Here is a 23673-nt window from a genome sequence, read left to right on the forward strand (position 1 = left end):
TCGAAAACTAGCATTCTTATGCTAATCCTCGTATTTACACCTTCAGTTTGTCAGGCATCAAATGTGCATCAACCACACATTGTGCAACAATCAACATGAATTTGCAGCCAACAGCCCTAAATATCGTCCACGTGCTATAAAACATCAGCCAGCAACACCATTATCATCGGCATAGTAACCAACAGCACAAGCTGAGCCGACGCAGGAAAAAACCCACCAGGCCACGACAGAGGAAAACAACATGTTCCATGCAATCGTCATCCTCATAGGAATTAAAACTACCCCAAAACTTTATCGCCCGCCGGGGATAACGATCTTGACGCGATGCGGGGGCTAGACGCCACAGTCTTCCACTCGGCTTCTTAGAGTGTTGATTTGGGGGTTGTGACCGACCAAAAGTTATCCATTTCTACTGTCACAAACCAATACAGTGCACTGAAAACCCATAGTGTATCTTTGGAATGTGTGACACATATTTGGTAGCGATCTCCTACCAAATAAAAATTGCTGAGATTCCCTAAAAACGGGGTGTTAAGCTACCAAGTGCCCATTGGTGTTCTCAAGGTTTGCAGTTAGGGTACCAACTGTATTTGAACGGAGCCTCGTTGATACCTGGCGACTCAACGAGTAATTATCATGCCCTTGCCGTGGTAAGGAGGCTATGCCGCGGTAGATCTCAGCCCTCCACAACTCAATATCCCATGGACATTCAAAATTTGAACAAAAAAACCAAAAACCTGAACCTGATGAACCTTCGACTGATGTAGATGTGGATGCCTTGGCACCCTCAGTCTTTACACTCACAACTGCAACCTCCTCACTATCCCTGACAATTACGAATATGGACATTGACAACGATTCCCCTAATGTTACCCTATGCTACAAAGCGGACTGAAAATATATGAACAGAGCCTAGTACTCCTCAATTTAATTGAGGAAAGCGTCCCCTTGACACTCAAGGAGGAAAGCATCCCGAATGAAATTTGGGAAAAATTATCACTCATGAGCGGGAGTAATCCCCATCGAAACCTCCGAAGAGGCGACGAAGGGAGGAGACTTCAGCTCTGATAAGGACACCCCTTCTTCCAATGCGGCAACGTCGCAGCCCTCAAAGAATGCTGAGAAGAAGTCAAAAAGTAAGAAGAAAGGATCCAAATCCTCTGGGAAGGTATCGACTGATTCTGGCCCAACATCTAATCCCCAACAAAGGGTGATAGAGGTGAGTCGGCTGATGAAAAAGAAGATACCATCCGACACAAGTGTGAACACGAGCGGGCGGAACAGTGATGGGTCAGTGACGGCATTGACTTCCTCAAAGGATAACGGACCTCGGTCGACCGATCCAAAATCACAACCAGTGGTTGTGAAGAGGATGAGGTCGTCTGAGAAACAACCTCCTACTGCGAAGAAGTCTACGTTGTCACAGCCGGTCTATCCGGCGGTGACGAGGAAGGCTAGTGGGAGGATCACTAATGAAAAGGTTAAAGCCTCTTCATTAAGTGCTTCTTCTCTGAAGCCTTGTACGTCTGAAAAGGCGAGTAAGGATACCGCGGAACATAGTGCTCTGCAGACTCCATGCTCATCTATAAAGGCGAGTGAGGATAAGATAAAACCTAGTGCTCTGCAAACTCCCTGCTCGTCAACAAAGGCAAGTAGGGACAACGCCGAAACTGGTATTTTGCAGAATCCAAGCTCGTCTGTGAAGGCGAGTGAGGAAAATTCAGGACCTAGTGGTCTGGAGATTCCCTGCTCGTCCGCGAAGGTGAGTAGGGTAAACGCGAAGCCTAAAGCTCTGCAGACTCCTTGCTCGTCAAACTCGAAGCAGGATGACATCGCTGCTCGACGGATTGTGCCGGGTGAGATCCGGCTGGCAATCATAGACAGGGCTGATCCCAATATGCGTATCAGTGACTGTCATTGGTTGTTAGTTGAGGGTCGTCTTCGGGACATACTCATCTCGGACGTGGTTGGACAGGCAAATGTGCGGCTGGGCCAGTCTGCTCATTACAAGGGAGTCAAGGTAATTAGCTGTGAAAACAAGGAATCGACAGATTTCCTTATTAAAAAAGTTAATGACATTGGCTCTCTTTGGGAAGGTAGCAATCTGGCGGTTGTACCTTTGTCTGAGATACCATGTGGGATGATAACCTCACTATGGGTCCCTCCTCCTTCAATGGAGCTAGGACGAATACTGAAGTTGGTTGAGAAGCAGAACGTCGGTCTTCAGATGGGAAATTGGAGGATTCTCGGTTCCTTTAAGAAGAACGACGGACTGGTCATAAAATTCGCCACGGACACGCCCGGAGAGGACATTCTAAGGAGTCGAGGAGGGGTGCTGAATTTTGGATTAGGACGATTATGTTTCCGAATCCCACCAAAGCACCAGTAGGTAGGAAGCGGCAAAAGCTTAGCTTTGTGCAGATAAACCTTTATAATTGCAAAGCTGCTGCTGCTGCTGAACTACTGAAAAACCTCTCGACTCAAGACATCGATATCGCCCTAGTCCAGCAACCTTATTTATATAAAAATAAGGTGAGTGGGCTTAGAGGCAAGAACTATTCTGTTTTTGCTGCCTCAAATGGGGACAAGGTGAGGACATGTATAGCTGCTAAAAAGAATCTTAACCTAATCCTTCTGTCCAATTACAGTAGAGGTGATATAACCTCGGTACGGATGGAAGAAGGTCGGAGCAAACCCTTAGTTTTGTCTTCGATTTACCTGCCTAACGAAGACCCTGAACCACCAGGCAAGGTCATTCAGGATGTAGTGGATGAACTAGGGAGCATAGGCTGGGTCGTCCTTGGATGTGATGCCAATGCCCACCACTTACACTGGGAAGCAGTGATACAAACGCCAGAGGTGAGTGCATTTTCAATTTTATTTTAAAAAATAATCTAAGAATCTGTAATAGGAGTAACACTCCCACGTTTCAAAATAGATTAAGGGGGAAGTCATTCACATAACACTGACCAACATGGACGACTCCGACCTAGAGAATTGGAAAGTATCAGAAAAGTCCTCCTTTTCGGATCACAGGATGATACTATTTCAAATCTCTATACTTGGGGTAAAACAGAACTCTCATAGAAATCCCAGGAGGAAGGATTGGGGTAAATTCGAAGCTCTGACGGTCTCAAAACTATGTGGAAGTAACACTCTTCATACTGTCGAGGAGGTTGAGAGAGCTGTGGATTCCCTAACCAAAACCCTTCTGACGAGCTATGAGGACTCTTGTCCAATCACCTATCCGGGGAAGAAATCCCAACCGGTGTGGTGGACCAAACAATTAGCCAAGCCGCATAAAGCAGCAAGGCAATCCTACAATAAAGCTAGTAAGACGAAACTCAGTACGGATTGGCATGCCTACAAGGTCAATTTCAATAAGTACAAGAGTGAAATCAAGAAAGCTAAGCGAAATTCTTCCATAAGATACTATCTAAGAACCAAAATCCATAGGTAGTATCAAACGGAGCGATGGTTCCTGACTAACTCCGGTCTAGAGACTTTGGATCTGCTGTCAGGGGTTCATTTTCCCGGTTGTGTTGACTTCGACGGAGCCTTGCCAACAGCAAGTCACAGTCGAGTCCGAACTGTCGAAGATGAACAGCTGATTGAAAGAGTAACTAATCACACAAGAATTCGGTGGGCGATCAACAGTCTCCAGCCTTACAAATCACCGGGACCGGATGGTATAATACCGGCAATGCTACAGAATGTGGCTGAGCCGGCGCTATCAATCCTGGTAGAAATTTTCAAGGCTTGTTTATTGTGAGGCCAAGTCATACTCTACCAAAAGACTACAGACCAATTAGTCTTTCTTCCTTTCTCTTAAAAACATTAGAAAGGTTACTGGATCTTGAAATTGGAACACAACTAAACCCCATTAACATCAGCAAATCACAACATGCCTAAACTAAAAGCAAATTAGTGGAGACTGCCTTGCATGAGGTGGTCGGGAATGTTGAGATGCATATGGAAAATTCCGGCTCACCCCTGCTATGGCTTCTGGTAATAAATGAAATACTTGTGAGCTTCGACCGGCTGAAGATCAAGGTGGTTGCTTATGCTGATGATGTGGTTGTGGTTGTGCTGATAAGTGGCAAATTCCTGCCAACCCTGTCTGAGTTCATGCAAAGAGCCTTAGTACAACTTGCGAACTGGGCCCAGGCTTGTACTATTCACTAAGAAACGCAACGCTAAATACCTCGGCACTATTCTGGACCATCGCTTGTCATAGAAAAGAAATGTAGAGGAGCGAACGAAGAAAGGACTCATGGCACTCTATTCCTGTAAGAACTCCATTGGGAAAAGCTGGGGATTGAGACCACAGATCATACACTGGCTGTATGTAACCGTGGTCCTGCCCATACTTACCTATGGTGGACTGGTCTGGTGGCAAGCTCTTGGGAACAAAGCGTTACTTTCCAAATTATCAAGTGTACAAAGAACCGCTGAATACCGATTTAAAGCACTCCTCAAGCTGCTTTAAACGCCATCCTTGATGTGCAACCTCTGGACATCCTAATCCAGTTTCAGGCGGCGAGAACTGCTTTTAGACTCCGGGAGTCAGGGTGTTGGCGTGGTTCACACTTTGGACACTCGAATGTCCTAAAACTAGTTGATAGTCGACTTGAGTTAGGTTAGGTGACAATGGTTGCGTAAGCGATTATATGCCTACCTCATTCAAGTTTGACTCCTTAACTGTTATCTTCCCAAGCATGGGCTGTGTGTATATCTCCTCTGGACGGTCTGGAAATTTACACAGACGGGTCCACGATGGAAGAAGGTACTGGCGCTGGCGTCTACTGCGAGAATCCACTAATTAGAAACTCATATAAGCTTGACGATAATTGTAATGTTTTTCAGGCGGAGATTCTTGCTATCAAGAAAGCAGCTGAATTGGTGAAAGGGCTTGAAGGCAGTCTTACAGGAACGGGAACTATATATGTCGATAGTCAAGCGGCCCACAAGGTTCTCAAGTCACGGACCATAAATTCAAGAGCTATTCTTGATTGTAGGAGAGTTCTGCAGGATATACACCATATCGTAAAGCTATGTTAGGTTCCGGGTTACAGCAACATTATGGGAAACGAGGTAATAGATGAACTGGCTCGAGGTGGCTCTAGGTATATCGACTTATCAGTTGATGAAACCGTCCGGCCACCGATTTGCCACTACTTCCGCAAACTTCGGGAGATCTTCAATGAGAAAGCACATCAAAGATGGCTATTGGAGCCTGGTTGTAGGGTATCCAAGGCAATCAGGCCTGTGGTTTCTCGTCGAAGAACGGCTTCCCTCCTCTCACTTGATCAGTTTGGTATGAAAATCGCGGTGGGACTTATAACAGGTCACTGCAGAGTGATGTCCCTATCTTCAAAATGGAACGACAGTGGCATTGACTACTGCAGACAAGGAGATATCGTACACTAGGCAGATATGAGATAGACACTCTGACCTTCCTGTCTAACATACATAGATCTCATCGTCCTACTCAACTTTGCCATGGCTTGGCGAAGGTCCATAACAACCCTTAATAATCAGACTCTTTTCACTCTTCCAGATAATTCCTTGGCGTCAATCTCTACATCTCCTACACTCACCATCATCTCTATCATATCATCCTCATCTCATCAAGCTGCATCAACACTCTATCATCTCCTTCATCTTTAATCATCTCAACAACACACCTCCATCATCTTTAAATCATCATCTCCATCATCTTTGAATAGCCTACACAGGATGAACACAATGGACCAACGGTCTCCGAGTGAAGCACTCACCTTTTCTAATAGAGGCTGCGCATCCTTAAACCTAACCTAACCTAACCCGTGCTGATGTATGGTTCCGAAGCCTGGGTACTTGTGCAAGCAGATAAGGCAGTGCTTGGCGTGTTTGAGAGAAAAATTCTTCGAAAGATCTACGGACCAATCTGCGTTAAGGGTGAATATCGACGTCGCATGAACCACGAGCTGTATCAGCTATACAACGACATCAGTATAGATAAACGTATCTAGATGCAGCGATTGCGTTGGCTAGGCCATATAAGAATGAGCGATGATGAACCCGCTAAAAGGCGTATAAAGAATAGATGCTGCTAGCAAGTGGATGAAGAGATGACAAGGCGCGGTATTCCAGAAAGCGAAGCAATAGGCAGAGAGAAATGGAGATCTTTTCTTAGTTCTGTCTATGGAACAAATGTTCTGTAATGGGCCAGCTAAGTAAGCTTACACCTACAGCGGCAATCCCAGAGCGCATTCAAAACTCATTTTTAGGTCTTCCATTGGCAGATACCGATTTTAATAGGCCTGCTTGGGTGGCCTTTGCACTCGGGCCGGAAGTTTATGCCAGCGTCGTAACTCATCGGGTGCAAGCGACGCCAAAAAAATAGAATGAATTGGAAAAAAATAAAACAACAAAAAATGAATTGTACAACCGCTTATGCAGTTGTAAATAATGCTGGTAATATACTTGCATCTAAAATTACATCTAACTACTGCTCTATTTTTACCGCAGAAGTAGCAGGAATTCTACAAGCTATCACTATAGCAAAACAATCTAAAGGAAAAACGATGATTCTTACCGACAGTTTATCCGCTATAAAATCAATACTGAATATTTCAAACATCAAATGGGCCGGCATCAACAAAATAAGGGACTTACTTACGTCCAACATCAATAAAATAAAACTAATTTGGATTCCCGGACATGTTGGTTTACCTGGAAATATGCATGCCGACGCTGCTGCAAAGTTAGCATGCAATTCTCCATTGTTCTTTGATAATATTATCGAAAATCTTGATCTCAAAGCAAACATCTTAGTCCATCTTCATGAAAAACACGCTGCAAATATGAACAGTTTTAAACATCACCACTATAGTGATATAAACCCACAAAACCAAGCAGCAGTGTATCCTACGAACACTGAGAAAAAGAAAGTTAAGATTTTTTCCCGTTTACGCATGGGACATACAATTCTAACACATCAACATCTAATTAATAAGAATATGGATAATAAATGTCCCAAATGCGGCGCTGTTGCAGACGTCAAGCACATTCTTCAGTCTTGCAGTAATCTATCCCAACAACAACGCACACTTCTGCAAAGCAGAGGTGTTGAATTACTTAAAACCATTAATCATCAAAATGTAAACTCACTATTTGTGTACATAAAACGAAACAACCTAATTATTTAAAAAATATATATATGTATATAATTTATCATTAATTTTACCAAGCATGAGCTGATGGCCTTTGTAGCTAATGGAGTAGTGAGTCACTGGTTTAAGCATTTTGTATTTCATTAATTGGACTGTTGGCTTTGTTATACATGTTAAATTGAATAAATAAATAAATAAAAATAAGTATAATTGTAAATAAATAAATAAATAAATAAAAAATGAATTGAATTGAAAACATTTATATTTATGTATAGTATTTTAGTTATAACATCGCAATGTGTTGTAAGTTGGCCGGCATGAATAATTTAGATTTAAATTATTGTTTGTTAACAATGGGTTAACACATATTAGTCCTTAAAGGGTTAACCTCGTTTAGATCTGCCAACGTCAATGTCAATAGATTTTAACGAGTGGCGAATGGCGCCAAAGCCTCCGCCTTCCTTCATGTAATGATCGTTGACACTTACTCTCGTCTCTTCTATCTCTCGATACGAAGTCGAGCTCCCCCGCTATTGTGCAATCCAGGTAATCTGTCTTTTTTTGGAACGTTCCCAACGCCACTCTTTCCCACCCCTTCCGACCGTGGGGGCGACCACCCCATTACGTAGGGATCGCGTACACATCATGATCCGGAGCATGACGGGTAAAAGTGAGCATTGAATACTACCTACAGAATATTCTTCAACAGCCAGTACTAACATTAGGCATAATCTACTCGTTTAGATACGAAATTATTCTAGATTTAATAATATTTATATCTAAACCAAAGTCTACAATAAAATATAAGGAATTAAAATCATCGCACATTTTGCAGACTGGTTCTCCAGATGCATAATTTGTGCGATGAACATTAATATGACAGAAACGATAGTATCTACTAGGTCTGGTAGGAATATTTATTCTAATAGATGAAATAAGGAAATCTGAAGGTATATCGCCATTCAAAATTTTTTGTATCATAATTGTATCAAACATTACACGTCTGCTTTTTAATGTTGGTAATCTAATTAGCTTAAGTCTGCTGATATAAGATGGCAAGACAAAGTCACTATTCCATTGAAAGCCTCTTAAAGCAAAAAGCAAGAATTGTTTTTGAACAGATTCAATTTTATCGGAGTATATCGTGTAATAAGGATCCCATACTACTGAGCCATTTTCTAGTATGGGTCTAACAAGTGAACAATTGTTTGGTGACATAAGGATCAGAAAATTCCTTTGTCCACCATTTGATGAATCCTAGAACTACATGTGCTTTATTAACCATCGATATTACATGATTATTAAAATTGAGTTTGGGATCCATTAGGATTCCTAGATCAACAAACGAATCCACAGATATTAGAGTAGATTCACTAATGCAAAAGACATGTTTTAAAGGTGAGGTTCCAGAAAAACACATATGCTTACATTTCTTTAAATTTAAATCCATTTTATTAATATCACACCAACGGGAGAAGCTATTTACTTCCTCTTCAAGTAGTTGGAGATGTTCTTGAAAGTTATAAAAATTTTAACATCGTCTGCATACATATTATGTATGTACTTTGGAATGTGTTATTGACGTTGGTAAATCGTTTACAAACAATAAAAACAGTACAGGACCCAGATGACTCCCTTGAGGAACGCCTGATGGAACATTTATTAATTTAGAAAAACAAACCTCGAAAAAAAACACTTGTGATCTATCTTGCAGATAAGATGAGACCCAAGATAATAAGTTTTTTCTGAATCCGATGCAATTTAATTTGCAAATTAGTAATTTGTGGTTAACACTATCGAATGCTTTACTGAAGTCGGTATAGATCGTGTCAGTTTGCTTTTTCTGACTAAAACCTTTAATGACTTCTGAGGTATACGAGTATTGAAATAAATTCGTGACAGTGGATAGTCCACCACGAAAACCATGTTGATAAGGGCTTAATGTGTTTTGGACTTAATGAGAAATTACATCAGTTATAAGTTTCTCAAATAGTTTTGGAATTACACTCAGTTTTGCAATTCCTTTATAATTGGATACGTCTGATAAACTGCCAAATTTCTGAAGAGCTACCAAGTAAGACTTTTTCCAGAATATGGAAAAATAACCAAGATTTTAAGAGTGATTAAAGAGATAATGGAATAGCTAAGGAGTTGTGACAGTTTTTAAGAATTATGCTCATTATTATTATTATTATTATTATTATTATTATTATTATTATTATTATTATTATTATTATTATTATTATTATTATTATTATTATTATTATTATTATTATTATTATTATTATTATTATTATTATTATTATTATTATTATTATTATTATTATTATTATTATTATTATTATTATTATTATTATTATTATTATTATTATTATTATTATTATTATTATTATTATTATTATTATTATTATTATTATTATTATTATTATTATTATTATTATTATTATTATTATTATTATTATTATTATTATTATTATTATTATTATTATTATTATTATTATTATTATTATTATTATTATTATTATTATTATTATTATTATTATTATTATTATTATTATTATTATTATTATTATTATTATTATTATTATTATTATTATTATTATTATTATTATTATTATTATTATTATTATTATTATTATTATTATTATTATTATTATTATTATTATTATTATTATTATTATTATTATTATTATTATTATTATTATTATTATTATTATTATTATTATTATTATTATTATTATTATTATTATTATTATTATTATTATTATTATTATTATTATTATTATTATTATTATTATTATTATTATTATTATTATTATTATTATTATTATTATTATTATTATTATTATTATTATTATTATTATTATTATTATTATTATTATTATTATTATTATTATTATTATTATTATTATTATTATTATTATTATTATTATTATTATTATTATTATTATTATTATTATTATTATTATTATTATTATTATTATTATTATTATTATTATTATTATTATTATTATTATTATTATTATTATTATTATTATTATTATTATTATTATTATTATTATTATTATTATTATTATTATTATTATTATTATTATTATTATTATTATTATTATTATTATTATTATTATTATTATTATTATTATTATTATTATTATTATTATTATTATTATTATTATTATTATTATTATTATTATTATTATTATTATTATTATTATTATTATTATTATTATTATTATTATTATTATTATTATTATTATTATTATTATTATTATTATTATTATTATTATTATTATTATTATTATTATTATTATTATTATTATTATTATTATTATTATTATTATTATTATTATTATTATTATTATTATTATTATTATTATTATTATTATTATTATTATTATTATTATTATTATTATTATTATTATTATTATTATTATTATTATTATTATTATTATTATTATTATTATTATTATTATTATTATTATTATTATTATTATTATTATTATTATTATTATTATTATTATTATTATTATTATTATTATTATTATTATTATTATTATTATTATTATTATTATTATTATTATTATTATTATTATTATTATTATTATTATTATTATTATTATTATTATTATTATTATTATTATTATTATTATTATTATTATTATTATTATTATTATTATTATTATTATTATTATTATTATTATTATTATTATTATTATTATTATTATTATTATTATTATTATTATTATTATTATTATTATTATTATTATTATTATTATTATTATTATTATTATTATTATTATTATTATTATTATTATTATTATTATTATTATTATTATTATTATTATTATTATTATTATTATTATTATTATTATTATTATTATTATTATTATTATTATTATTATTATTATTATTATTATTATTATTATTATTATTATTATTATTATTATTATTATTATTATTATTATTATTATTATTATTATTATTATTATTATTATTATTATTATTATTATTATTATTATTATTATTATTATTATTATTATTATTATTATTATTATTATTATTATTATTATTATTATTATTATTATTATTATTATTATTATTATTATTATTATTATTATTATTATTATTATTATTATTATTATTATTATTATTATTATTATTATTATTATTATTATTATTATTATTATTATTATTATTATTATTATTATTATTATTATTATTATTATTATTATTATTATTATTATTATTATTATTATTATTATTATTATTATTATTATTATTATTATTATTATTATTATTATTATTATTATTATTATTATTATTATTATTATTATTATTATTATTATTATTATTATTATTATTATTATTATTATTATTATTATTATTATTATTATTATTATTATTATTATTATTATTATTATTATTATTATTATTATTATTATTATTATTAATATTATTATTATTATTATTATTATTATTATTATTATTATTATTATTATTATTATTAATTAACTCGGCCTTTGCCATTATTATTTAAAACTAAATCCCCCTATTGTGTTTTATTTATTTATTGTTTTTGGGCTTTGCATTAGAGATGGGCGCGTGCCTAAAAAATTAGGCACGAACATGCACGAACACGGACCAAAATTTTTATGCACATTCACGCACAAACACGGCGTTTTTCGAGAAGGCACGAACACGCACACTCACGCACGAAATTACAAAAAAGCGAAATCGATATAGGTGTACATTTGTTCAAAAAATATTCATATGGGGTTTTCTGAGTGAAATCGGACACTTTTTCAATACGAAGTTTTTGATATCCTTTATTTTTTGCTGTATTGATGCTGCTCATTAACAAAACATTTCAGTATATTTTCTGATTTTTTTTCGACCAACGGCTCCAGAGGTATCGCGTCTTGAAAAAGTCGAATTCTATGAAAACTACATGCAAAGAAATACTCATAACTTCTTTAACATTGGTCCAATTTGAAAAAAATCTTTTTTTATGTTTTGCTGTATTTAATAAAAAATAGAAAATAATTTGGAACAGTGGAATTGGATTCAATTTTCGCGATTTCATATTTAAAATCAATTTTTAACAATGACCCCTTCGATTTTATTGATTTTTTTTGTAGAAAACTACGATCAGTTACAAAAATTTTAAGTCCTATTTGGTAGTGTGATTCGAATGTTTACTATTTTTTCTTAATTTTTTGAAATTTTTCAATATAATTTTTCCGAAAATTTTGGCTTTTTTAGGCGAAGATCAATTTAAGTATTAATTAATTATCAATTTTTAATCAATTTCTCGTTGGATTCGAGCGTGATGATCAATAATGCAAGTGAAAAAACATATCGGGTGTGGGACGGCTTCGCTATCATCTAACTTTTCCTCTTCCAAATGCAATTTGTTTTTTACAACGCTGAATATTTTCTCAATCATTATATGGCTTTCATGACAAACGCTTAGCGTAGTCTTTGAAATTTTTCTTTTATACTAGGGTGAAACATTTGTTATTTTACCAAAAAAATTAAAAAATATTTTCTTAACATTTGTTTTGTTGTTTTATTTAGGAATTTATCTTAAACATCGTAAAACAGAGTTATTTTTAGATTTTGAAAATGGATTAGCAATTACTGTATCAGCCGGACAATAAACTAACTAAGCTGATGATCAAATAACTACAGCTAGGGGATTATATGACTGACCATCCGAGCCAAATAATCTACCTATTATTAAAGGGATTTTTTGCCAGAAGATTATTTAGATACGAAAGAGGATTTGATTATGAAATACGTAACGTTTAAACTTATCGCGGGCAAAAAAAATTCATTCAGAAATACCCACTAATGCTGGTACACCAATTTCTAAACCGTTCTTAAAATCGCAAAATAAATAGGTTTACGATAAATTCCTAACAGCAACACAAATGTAAATAAATGAAACGTATTATGTTTTTGGTGAAAAAAGATATTTTGCGCAGTAGTATATAGGAAAAACGTTGTTGACAAATTTCAAAAAAATTAGAAAAAATAGTTATTATTCGAATCCCACTACCAAGTAGGACTTAAAATTTTCGTAATTGATCGTAGTTTTATACAAAAAATTTGCAAGATAATCGAAGGGGTCAATCATTGTTAAAAATTGATTTTAAATATGAAATCGCGAAAATTGCATCCAAGCCAACTGTGCCAATTTTTTTTTCTATTTTTTATTAAATAGGTGATAAAACAACAAAATACACTAAAAAAGATTTTTATCAAGTTGGACTAATATTAAAGAAGTTATGAGTATTTCTTTGCATATAGTTTTCATAGAATCCCTGGACCCTTTGGTCGAAAAAAAAAATCAGAAAATACACTGAAATGTATTGTTGACGATCAGCATCACCACAGCAAAAAATAAAGGGAATAAAAAACCTCTTATTGAAAAATTGTCCGATTTCACTCAGAAATCCCCATATGTACTTCTAATTTTTCTAATCTTATTTAATTGCTATTCTTATTTAAAAACATTATTTTGTCCAAGTTAGAACTCAAAAGTCTAGTACGTCTTTCGTTGTGAATATTTCCATATGTGGAAAAATCCCGCTCGTTGCTGACCTGACGGGTATAGCCAAAAATTTCCTGACTAATTGTTTTAAATATTTTAGATTAGACTGTTTCCAAAAGTGTAAAACATCAGTCTGGCTAGATAGGCACTCGATAAAATGTAGCTTTCAAATCTTTCATGAATTGAGTCAATGGTATCAATTGACTTTCAAAAGTTTTTTTAGACCAAAGGGCAATGATGGGCATAGTAGGGTACTTTTCCGAGCTTAATTTTTCGGAACACTCTTTGAATATTTTATGAAAACCCAATAGAGGTTCTAGCAAACTTTAAGTCAGATATACGATCCAACTCATTCTTTTGTGGGAAAATACTCTTAATCTCATTCTGGACTTGGTATATGCTCTCAAGCAACGTGTTCTTGTATCTTGTTTTAAGGTTTTCGACAATTTGTTGTTTAGCTCCGAGTGTTTTAAAATATCTTACAAGGTTTTCTGGGCAGTCAATCAGTTTTCCCAATTCGGGAAGAGGATATTTTTCAATAACATCATCCACAACAAATAATACAGTCAGATAAACATCTGATTTGCAAAGAGAGTATATTGCGTTAACCCTCTCGGTAGTTTTTGTGTTTGCTTCTCTCATGAACAAAACAAATTGCATACAAATATCATCTTTTTTTTCTCATACTCTGGCCTCTCCATAACAAAATGGCAATAAGTACCACACTACAAAAACAAAGCAAATAATTTTAGGCATTTTTTGGTCGGTTTTATATTCCTGTTTGTTTTTCGTGTTTTATATGGTCTCTTGCACGACTTCTAAAGGGAGACCAAAAATTTAGCACGATCGTGTCACATAGTGCAGATCGTGTTTAGTCGTGTCGTGCAAAACCGTGTCGAACAAAAAAACACGATCACGCACGGCCAAAAATTTATTCCGGCACGACACGCACAAACACGGCGTTTTTCGAGAAGGCACGAACACGCACTACTCACGGCACGACACGCGCCCACCTCTACTTTGCATCTTTCCCCGCATTGGCGCAAACACCAAATGTGAGAAGTGTGAATCCACGGAGACACCCAAGACTTCGGCGTTTAAATCTTTGAATTCTTGAATGCGATCACTGAAGGCAATAATTTCTGTGGGGCATACAAAGGTGAAATCAAGGGGATATAAAAACAAGACCAAATACTTGCCGGCATAATTTGCAAGTTGAACATCTTGGAAATCGTCTCCTAAAACTGCAATAACCTTGAAATCTGGAGCCGGTTGTTGAACTTTGACAGCCAACAAGGGGGAAGTTTGATGCAAGAGACGTCTGAAGGTGTTGGTCACATTTTGTTGTTGTTTGGCAAACTGTTTGCCAACTTGAGGAAGAGTTCTTAACAATGTTCTGGCCAAGAAAGCCATGTTTATTTGTTCGATTTGCTGCAGTTGCAGAGCGCAGTACTAAATTTTCTTGATGAAATGATAAACTTTGGGACGGTGATTTTCTGATTTCCTTCTGATTTTTGATTTAATTCAATATTCTTCATATTTTATAGTTATTATTTTAAGTGCATTTTAATAGTTTCCCACATATTTTAGTTCAAAATTATTTACACTTTTTTGTTATTTTAATAGTGTTGACCTTATATTAAAACTTGTGGTTAAATTTGTTATCCAATTTAATTTAAGATGGCATCTCTTAATCACACTGTTAATGGTTGTTGTAGTTGTTCTTGTAACAGTGTTTGTTATTATGTTTGTATGTTCTTTCCTCTGTTCAATTTGGCTCTGGGTCTATCTCCAGTTCCAGGAAAGTGGCTGCTTCGATGGGATGTAACCACAGATCCACTGGAGTTAGATTAGTAGGTTTGGCTGGGCAATTGAAAAGGTGGTTTGTGTCGTGCGGGCCATGCCACATACTGGGCAGATGTACTGTTAATCGTGTGCGCCTTTGCCAAGATTTAATTTTCTAATTTAAATTCCAATTTATTTTCACGCACATCAAGGCCGACATCCGCTTTTCGCTGTACAGATACCGCTTCAGTGGTTCCCACCACGCCACCTGCTTGCCAAAGACAGCCATACCAGTTGCTTCAACATTGCCTGTCTGAGGTACCAAGGAACCAGCTGTCGTTCCTTGGGCTAGATTTTGGTCACCCCCGGGTATTTTATTTCACCGGTACCCTTCTTATTCGGTAAAAATAAGATGACCGTCCACAATTCGCCAATGGGAGGGTCCCGATGGGGGTTCTACCTAACCCCACAGGGGGACTGTAGCTGTTTACCATGTTTGCAGCACAGTATAGCAATAGCATTCGTTTTTTTAATTTATTTCACTTAAGGGTAACCAAGCCTCAAAGACCATATGTATTACAGGAAATACCTTTTTTTTTGATTATGAAGAGTGACTATGCTTTGTGCTTGCACAGATTTCACAGCCGCCGGGTACATCATACACTGTGCAGGTAAAATGTCATCAGTGTTCGCAGAACAGAACAGCAAGTTTTCCTTTTTTTTGATAGCACAGCATAGCAATGGCATTCGTTTTTACCATGAGCTACGCTACTACTAGCATATGAGTTGCTTTTGTTATTGAATGAATTGGTTTTGGTAGTTCTGCACAGCAATGGGTTTTTGTGTTTTCTGTGCAGTTCTGGTAGCAGTGAAACGTAGTTAAAACCTATTATTAATAAAATATATTAATTGCAAAAAAATAGTTTAAAAGATGTGTGGTTGGCCTAAATTGTAAGAGGTTATTAGCAGCTTCAAGGTGCTGCATGGTGTTTTTGTAAAATCTATTATGAAGTACGCTGGATAAACGACTGGATTTTCCTGAGAATCCAGAGTTATCTCATTTTATATCCAACAAAATTACTTCGAAGCTGATATTATTGATTATTCCTTAGATACAATTGATTGATTATGACTCAAGGCTCGATTTTGATCTTTGTTACAAGATTGTTATTTTCATAAATTCAACAACATGCATTATATGTCCACAACTTTAGGTATCTAACTGTTAGAACAAGGAAATCTACAGATTCCTTGTTTTCACATCTATCACCCTGACTCCCTTGTAAAGAGCAGGCTGGTCAAGACGTACATTGCTCTGGTCAACCACGTCCGAGATGAGTATGTCCCAAAGACGACCCTCTACTAGCAAGCAATGACAGTCGCTGATACGCTCATTGGGGTCAGCCCTGTCTATTATCGCCACCCGGATCTCATTCCGAGACGATGCGTCGAGCAAAGCTGTCATCCCACTTCGCGTTGTCCTTACTCGCCTTCTGCAAAGCGCTAGGCTTCGCGTTGTCCTTACTCGCCTTCGCAGACGCACAAGGCTTTGAAGAAGAATGACCTGATGAAGAGGTTTTAACCTTTTCAACAGTGATCTGTCACTAGCATTCATCGTCACCGAAGCAAACAATGCAGACGAATGGACCGGCTGCGACAAAGTAGACTTTTTCGCAGCACGAGGTAGTTCCTCAGAGGACCTCATCCTCTTCACAACCACTGCTTGTGATTTTGGATCGGTCGACCGATGTTCGGTTTCCTTTGAAGCAGTCGATGCCGTCCCAGACCCATCACTATCCCGCCCGGTCATGTTCTCACCTAATTCGGATGATTTTTATCTTTTGCTTCTTTGGCTTTTGCAGTATTGGAGTTCTGTGGATTCAGTGAATCATTCACCTTATCTTCACTCGCGACGCTCCCCTCCTCTATTGCTTTTTGCCTTAGAAGAAAGGTTTGTCGGGATTGTAGGACACTAAAACATCTGTTCCAGTAAACAGCTCGTTTTAGGAGATTTGTCTTCGGATGGGGTATCAATATCGAGACTAGAGGTTGGAACATGGATCACTGTCGTGTCCATGGCTTCCTCCCCTGCAGTCAGCGATAGATTTTCCCAAATCCCTTTCGGTATGCTTTCCTCCTTGAGAGTCAAGGGGACGCATTCCTCAATGAGATTGAGGAGACTGAAATACATAGCCCCCCGCCACCCCAATTTGGAGAAGTTTTGTGACCACAGTGAAGGATAAAAGCCAAATTACCTCCAATTTGGAGCAAAAACATAAAAAAAAAAACTTAAAAATAACTGAGCTCCTTGACATTAGAGCAAACAAATTATCTCTATTCAGACATAACCATTACAATCATGTCAATCCCAAATGTATCAAGCCAATTTATCCCACAAATGTGGACAAAAAGAAGATAAGATTATTCTCCAGACTACGTATGGGTCATACTATATCCACGCATCAACATCTTATTAACAAGGACATTAGCAATACTTGCCCGAAGTGCGAAAGTATCTGTACAGTAGAGCACATCTTACAGAATTGCAACCAACTTTCCCATCATTACCACACATATCTGAACAACCGAGGACTGGGTATCCTGAAATCACCGACACCTGCCAACATTGAAGCAATTTATAATTTCATATCAAAATCCAATTTTATAATCTAAACTAATTGTATCGTAACCTTTAACTATTACAAGCTCTAGCTGATGGCCACAGTAGCCAATGCTAAATCTTGCTTTACTAACTATGTATTTACTACATTGTTAATAATAAATAAATAAACTTAAAAATCCCTGATATGGGGGTACCGTTTATGAGGTTTATTTGAAACATGGGTCAAAATGGTCTAACTTCGAACATGAACTGCCTGGAAACAAAAGGCTCATCTGTTCATCTGTTTAAAATGTTAGAGTCCCATCTCGGTTTGCCTGGGTGCATGGAACGCAAATAATTAATTCAATGCATAACAAACGGAAAAAACAAATTTATATATCCTTCATACTATGGTGGAGGGCATAAAAATAAAGTTTATTATAAAGTTCATACATTCATTAACTGCAATGCACATTCAATGACGGCTACTACTAGTATATTAAAAATTAACAACAAAACTGAATTGTCGATAATATACGAATATATATTTTCAAATAAAGTTGTTTCGTTTGTTTTACAACAATTGTTATAGGTATCTTAAATAATCATGTAATAACAATAATGTTGTAAACAATAATATAAGTGTATTTTTGAAGCAAGATGGAACTCATTTGAACTCCGCTGAATATGCATACATACCTCCAAAGATAGACAGCTGAGTATTTGTATTACTATAGACGGTGATGAATCATCAATATCTGGCGTTTCCTTGAATCTAGCAGTTTGTGTCATAAAATCTGTATCTTCACATATTTCTTTTAAATTACTTTGAGAAAGATTTTGTTTTTGAGACCCATGACTATCGTCATATTTTTTTGGAGAAAAGGAATATATGGAAGGCGTGGAAGAAATAACGGGCTTGTTAGTTACTTTACGCTGTTTTATTGTACCACCATAATTACAGCTAGTGCTGTCATCAGTCCTGTGGTCACACATGTTCTTTCGGTTACTTAAGCAGCTGCAGTCCGTAAACATGTTCTTTTGAACTCCGGATCCGCCAAATATTCCATGTGTCAGTACATCATTTTCTTCAATTGACACCAAACAAAATCTACACACTTGAAAAAACTTCTGTGGAATACTGCACATATTTTTGGAATACAATAAAACAATCAATCATAAATAGGACACAAATAATCCCAAGCTTATGTTTACATCAATTGTTAAACAAAGCCATTGCCTTTTACTTGAAGTTGTCAAAACAGTTTTGTGCATAACTCAATGACTACTAAAACTGATTAGTAGTGACAACAACTATAGATGGCGCACAGATGTTTAATATTGCATCACATACATATTGGCCATTTAGATAGGAGGTTGTTATCCGGATTTAACGCATTATCGGAATTTATATGCCAAATGCAGCCATATGCAAGGTTTACATTATGCCTGTTCGATAACTCTGCAAGTAAAAAGTTTTTGCAAGTTCTTGCAACTACTTGCAAGACTTCTCAATTCTCTTTTACTGAACAAGTTTGTTATCGAACAGCATTTTGTAAAAGTTTGTGCAAATTTGTACAAACTTTTGGGTTATCGTACAGACCTATTTATAGCTCATTTAGACTAGCCATAAATCCTCGACTAGATTTAATAAATCCAGTACAAATCGCATCGCATTTAGATATACATTTGGGAGGATTTAAATGACAGTCAGCTGATTTTTGTTCATAGCACAATTACCAAGGTAGATGCATTAGCCCATCTGATCGAATTTGAAAACTCAAAAGAAATTGTTGTAAATTGAATTCGTCTTAAAAACATACGGCAAATTACAAATTTATTGTTTAGTATTGAAAATGTTAGCACATTATGCTACTATTGCTAACTAATGAGCAAATTAAGAATTATTTTATCGTTTAGACATCGTAAATATTAGTCTTGGTAGATATAAATCAACTTTGCATATCAAAGAAAATTTAATTTTTTAGGCTTGTTTACAAATTTTGCTATTTTAAATTATTTTTAGTGTAGCAATTCACCGATATATCTACCTTGTTTCTTGTGCAAGCTTGAAACTTTATGTATTTTCTAGCATAATGTTGCCAAAAACAGTGTTGTTTACGAGGATTTATGCCGGATTTGAAACAAATCCACTCAATACGAGGATTTATTTTTGTATGGGAAATTGTTAGGCACCTCCTTCACGGCGATGATTCTTGGCTTGCCAACTAGCTCTTTCGTCTCATATGGCCATGGGAACTCAACCCGACGAATCAATCCCAGAGGACTAACATGATAGTTGAACGATCCACAATAACATGCCTAATTCGCTCTTCATTTACACGGGGACCTTTATTTTCCAATCCCACACTGTGCCCTCCCTTCCATGGTCCGAAGGCTCCCCTAATCTTCTATTCGGACCCCAAAAACCACACACCACGCTCCTACACTTACCTCATCCAATCACCTTCCACTCAAATTGACTTAAACAACCATATTTATATACTATCACAGAACATTACACATACATATTTTTATTAGAAAAAAAAAAACATTTAATTTTATAGTTATTGAACAAATTCTTAAATCCTATGCTGTTAACAATCTTTCCAAGTTTCCAATTAGAAATAATACTATCTTCCGCAATATCTTCAATAATGCCTCATTTGGAGTCAATCATAGATCCTAGAATTTTTTTTTAGTCCTGCAAATTCGCCTTAATTAATCGGCACACTTTAATTCTTTACCTTCGACTAATGGAGCTCAATTAGACGGAACTACAACCGCTATGTTGTCAAACAGAATTTATCTGCAGTCCTAATATCTTTCCTATTTCTTTGATTTACTCAGCCTGTACACTGCTTCTATTTTTCTTTGTAGTATTATTCCCTTACAAAAATAAGCAATTTACTTGAACGAAAACTTAAACACTATTATGACTTTATTTAATATGGAATTCGCTTTCTTTTTATCATCAAATGCTCTTCTTTCATATGTAAATATATTATTTCCTCTTTCAAACAGATTTCTTTTCTAATCGTTATTGTTTTTCTCTTTTAGCAGCTGAAATCAACGCTCCAGCTTGTTATAATCTTTTTGCATTCGACCAACAAGGACGGACATACACATTAACGGTAAGACACTTTACCTTATAATCGCCTCTTTCGGTATACTGATTGGTTTGGGTTTTTATTTTTAGCGCACCTTTCCATCAAAAGGAGGGGCTATCACATACGACTGGAGCGGTTCTTTTCTCGCACAATACACTAGGCGGGCCAATAAATATTTTCTCCTTCCTGGCCTTCAGACGAGAATCGTAATTTCCTGTCTCCAAAAAATAAACCATCAACGGTCAAAACATCCAACGTAGACACAGTCGTGCGCAGACTATGTGTATGGGGATAAAGTTTATGCACTGGCCTTTGTCAAAAACAATAAGAAGGCCAGTGCAACACCAAATCAGAAGTTCCACGGCAGATTCTCTAATAGAAAGAACAAAACACCACAAGCACACAATCAACAACAGTAACAAAAGCTACACCAGTTTTTCTTTACTCACAATAAAACGTTTATTACTTTTAACTAAACAGTTTGTTTACTTCGTTATGTTATTGCCACTCTTGGTTATATCTGTTTGGCACTTATTAACACTGACGAGGATTTAGTATGTAACGTCCGCTGTTGCAAAATGACGGTTTGTCTATCTCTCATCGGCTATTTATAAGTGTAGAATATTCCCGCCAAATGCTATTTTTCCCGAGAATACCATTTTTATATTACCAATTTTCCTTTACCTTTTCGTTTCATTTGGAATTTTCATGGCGGTTTTCCATTTTTTCATTGACATCAATTGTCAGCTTATTGTGAATGGTCAGGATACACTCCACAACACACAAAAAAATAAGTGATCTTCAACAAATCGTACGGTTTCATTCAAAATTTCAACCCCTTACGCCTAACGCCGGCAATTTATGGTATTTGGTAAAAATTCCCTACTACGTCATTAATCCCATCAATACATCTATATAATTATTTTTGTATAGGAGGATATGTTTGCTTCCTCACCGCGCTTTTGCTTTTTTCTAAAAAAAAAAAAACAATAATTATTTTTATATACGCCTACGTTTACGTCGGAATTTACGCCAAGTTCCGCTTGAATTTAGGTGTCCCTTGTATTCACAAGTACATGTTCACATGGAGTAATCGGTATCTGAATTTCAATTAATGCATATTCCACATCACTCGTTGTCAGAATTTTCTGGCCTCTATGAAAAAGCACACGTTGTTGATCTTCTCATAGGAATGGATATTGGACCCTTAATTTTTACAGTAGGGACACCAATGAAATCTCTTGGCTCTTTCTTAACACAGCATACAGTATTCGGTTGGATAATAGGTGGTCCAATACCAGAATGCTCTAGAAATTCAAATAACATTTCATTGTTAAACACAACATCGATCGAAAAGATTATTACACGGTTTTGGGAGGTGGAAGAGCCCCCAAAAATACTTTTGCGGTCAGAAGAAGACTCTTTCTGCGAGCAAAACTAACTTGATACTACAAAACGAAATAATAATGGGAGATATATTGTTACCCTACCCTTCAAAAATTGTGAGGAGCTAGGCAATTCTCGTAGTATAGCGCTCGCACAGTTCTATAGAATGGAGAAAAAACTTTCAAAGACTCCAGAAATCAAAACCTCATATGACAAAGCGATATTAGAATACTTAGATTTGGGGCATATGAGAGAACTTTCACCAGAAGAAATAGATCAGACCCCAAATTACTATTTGCCGCACCATGCGGTCATCAAACCCGATCGGTTAACTACTAAACTTAGAGTAGTATTTAATGCTTCAAGCCCAACTTCCAATAAAAGAAGTCTAAACGATAATCTTTTCGCCGGACCAATACTCCAACAAGATCTTGTACTACAAATATTAAAATTTATATGTTTATATATGTTTATAATTTATATATATGAAATTTATATGTTTATATGCTGACGACGTTGACGACTCCATACAAGACTCTCGCAAAGAATTAGTTTCTGCCTTTGACTCGGCAGGTTTCCAACTTAGAAAATGGACTTCAAATGAGCCCAAAATAATTAAAGATTTGCCAGATGATCACCTTTTGCCCCTCAATTGGCTACATTTGTCTGAAAACGATTCTACTAAAACTCTCGGTATTAGATGGAATATCTCAGGAGACTGTTTCTCATTCACGTCGCCTTCTATCGAAAACAAACTCAATTATACAAAAAGAGAAGTCCTGTCTACCATAGCTAAATTGTTCGACCCGTGTGGGTGGTTGGCACCCATAATCGTCGTTGCAAAACTAATTATGCAACAAATATGGTTAGATAAAGTCGAATGGGACGACACTCTCAAACCCATGACATTGATGAATTGGGAAAATTTTGTGAAAAACTCTACCTCCATTGAAAGCCTGACTATTCCAAGATGGGTAAAGTTAACTCCAACAAATCACGTTGAGATTCATGGATTTTGTGACGCGTCAGAAAGCGTATACGGCGCAGCTTTGTATATTCGAGTAGAAGATCCCAATA

The 23673-nt window shown here is 34.7% G+C and overlaps 2 protein-coding genes and 1 long non-coding RNA gene across 3 annotated transcripts in view; all 3 read right to left on the reverse strand.

The window, feature by feature from the left end:
* The window catches only part of LOC141394375 (uncharacterized), a 360060-nt gene extending 340651 nt beyond the window's left edge, over positions 1–19409 (reverse strand). Inside the window, exon 1 of the mRNA XM_073968640.1 lies at positions 18800–19409. Coding sequence (XP_073824741.1) covers positions 18800–19249 — 450 coding nt within the window. The 5' untranslated portion in view covers positions 19250–19409. The remainder of the gene's footprint in view (positions 1–18799) is intronic.
* Positions 12645–18547, reverse strand: LOC141394376 (thioredoxin-dependent peroxide reductase, mitochondrial-like). Its single transcript, XM_073968643.1, has one exon. The coding sequence runs from the start codon at positions 15124–15126 to the stop codon at positions 14701–14703; it is 426 nt and encodes a 141-aa protein (XP_073824744.1). The 5' UTR covers positions 15127–18547; the 3' UTR covers positions 12645–14700.
* A 1188-nt stretch (positions 19410–20597) lies between the features above and the next one.
* LOC141392991 (uncharacterized) lies at positions 20598–23271 on the reverse strand. Its single transcript, XR_012409950.1, has 3 exons — positions 22242–23271; positions 21660–22182; positions 20598–21582 (listed from the first exon to the last, which is right to left on the reverse strand). It is a non-coding gene; the product is annotated as an uncharacterized lncRNA (long non-coding RNA).
* Between the last annotated feature and the right edge of the window lie 402 nt (positions 23272–23673).

Source organism: Musca autumnalis, unplaced genomic scaffold (assembly GCF_047663935.1).
Source record: "Musca autumnalis isolate F117 unplaced genomic scaffold, ASM4766393v1 scaffold_2, whole genome shotgun sequence".
Lineage (NCBI taxonomy): Eukaryota > Metazoa > Arthropoda > Insecta > Diptera > Muscidae > Musca > Musca autumnalis.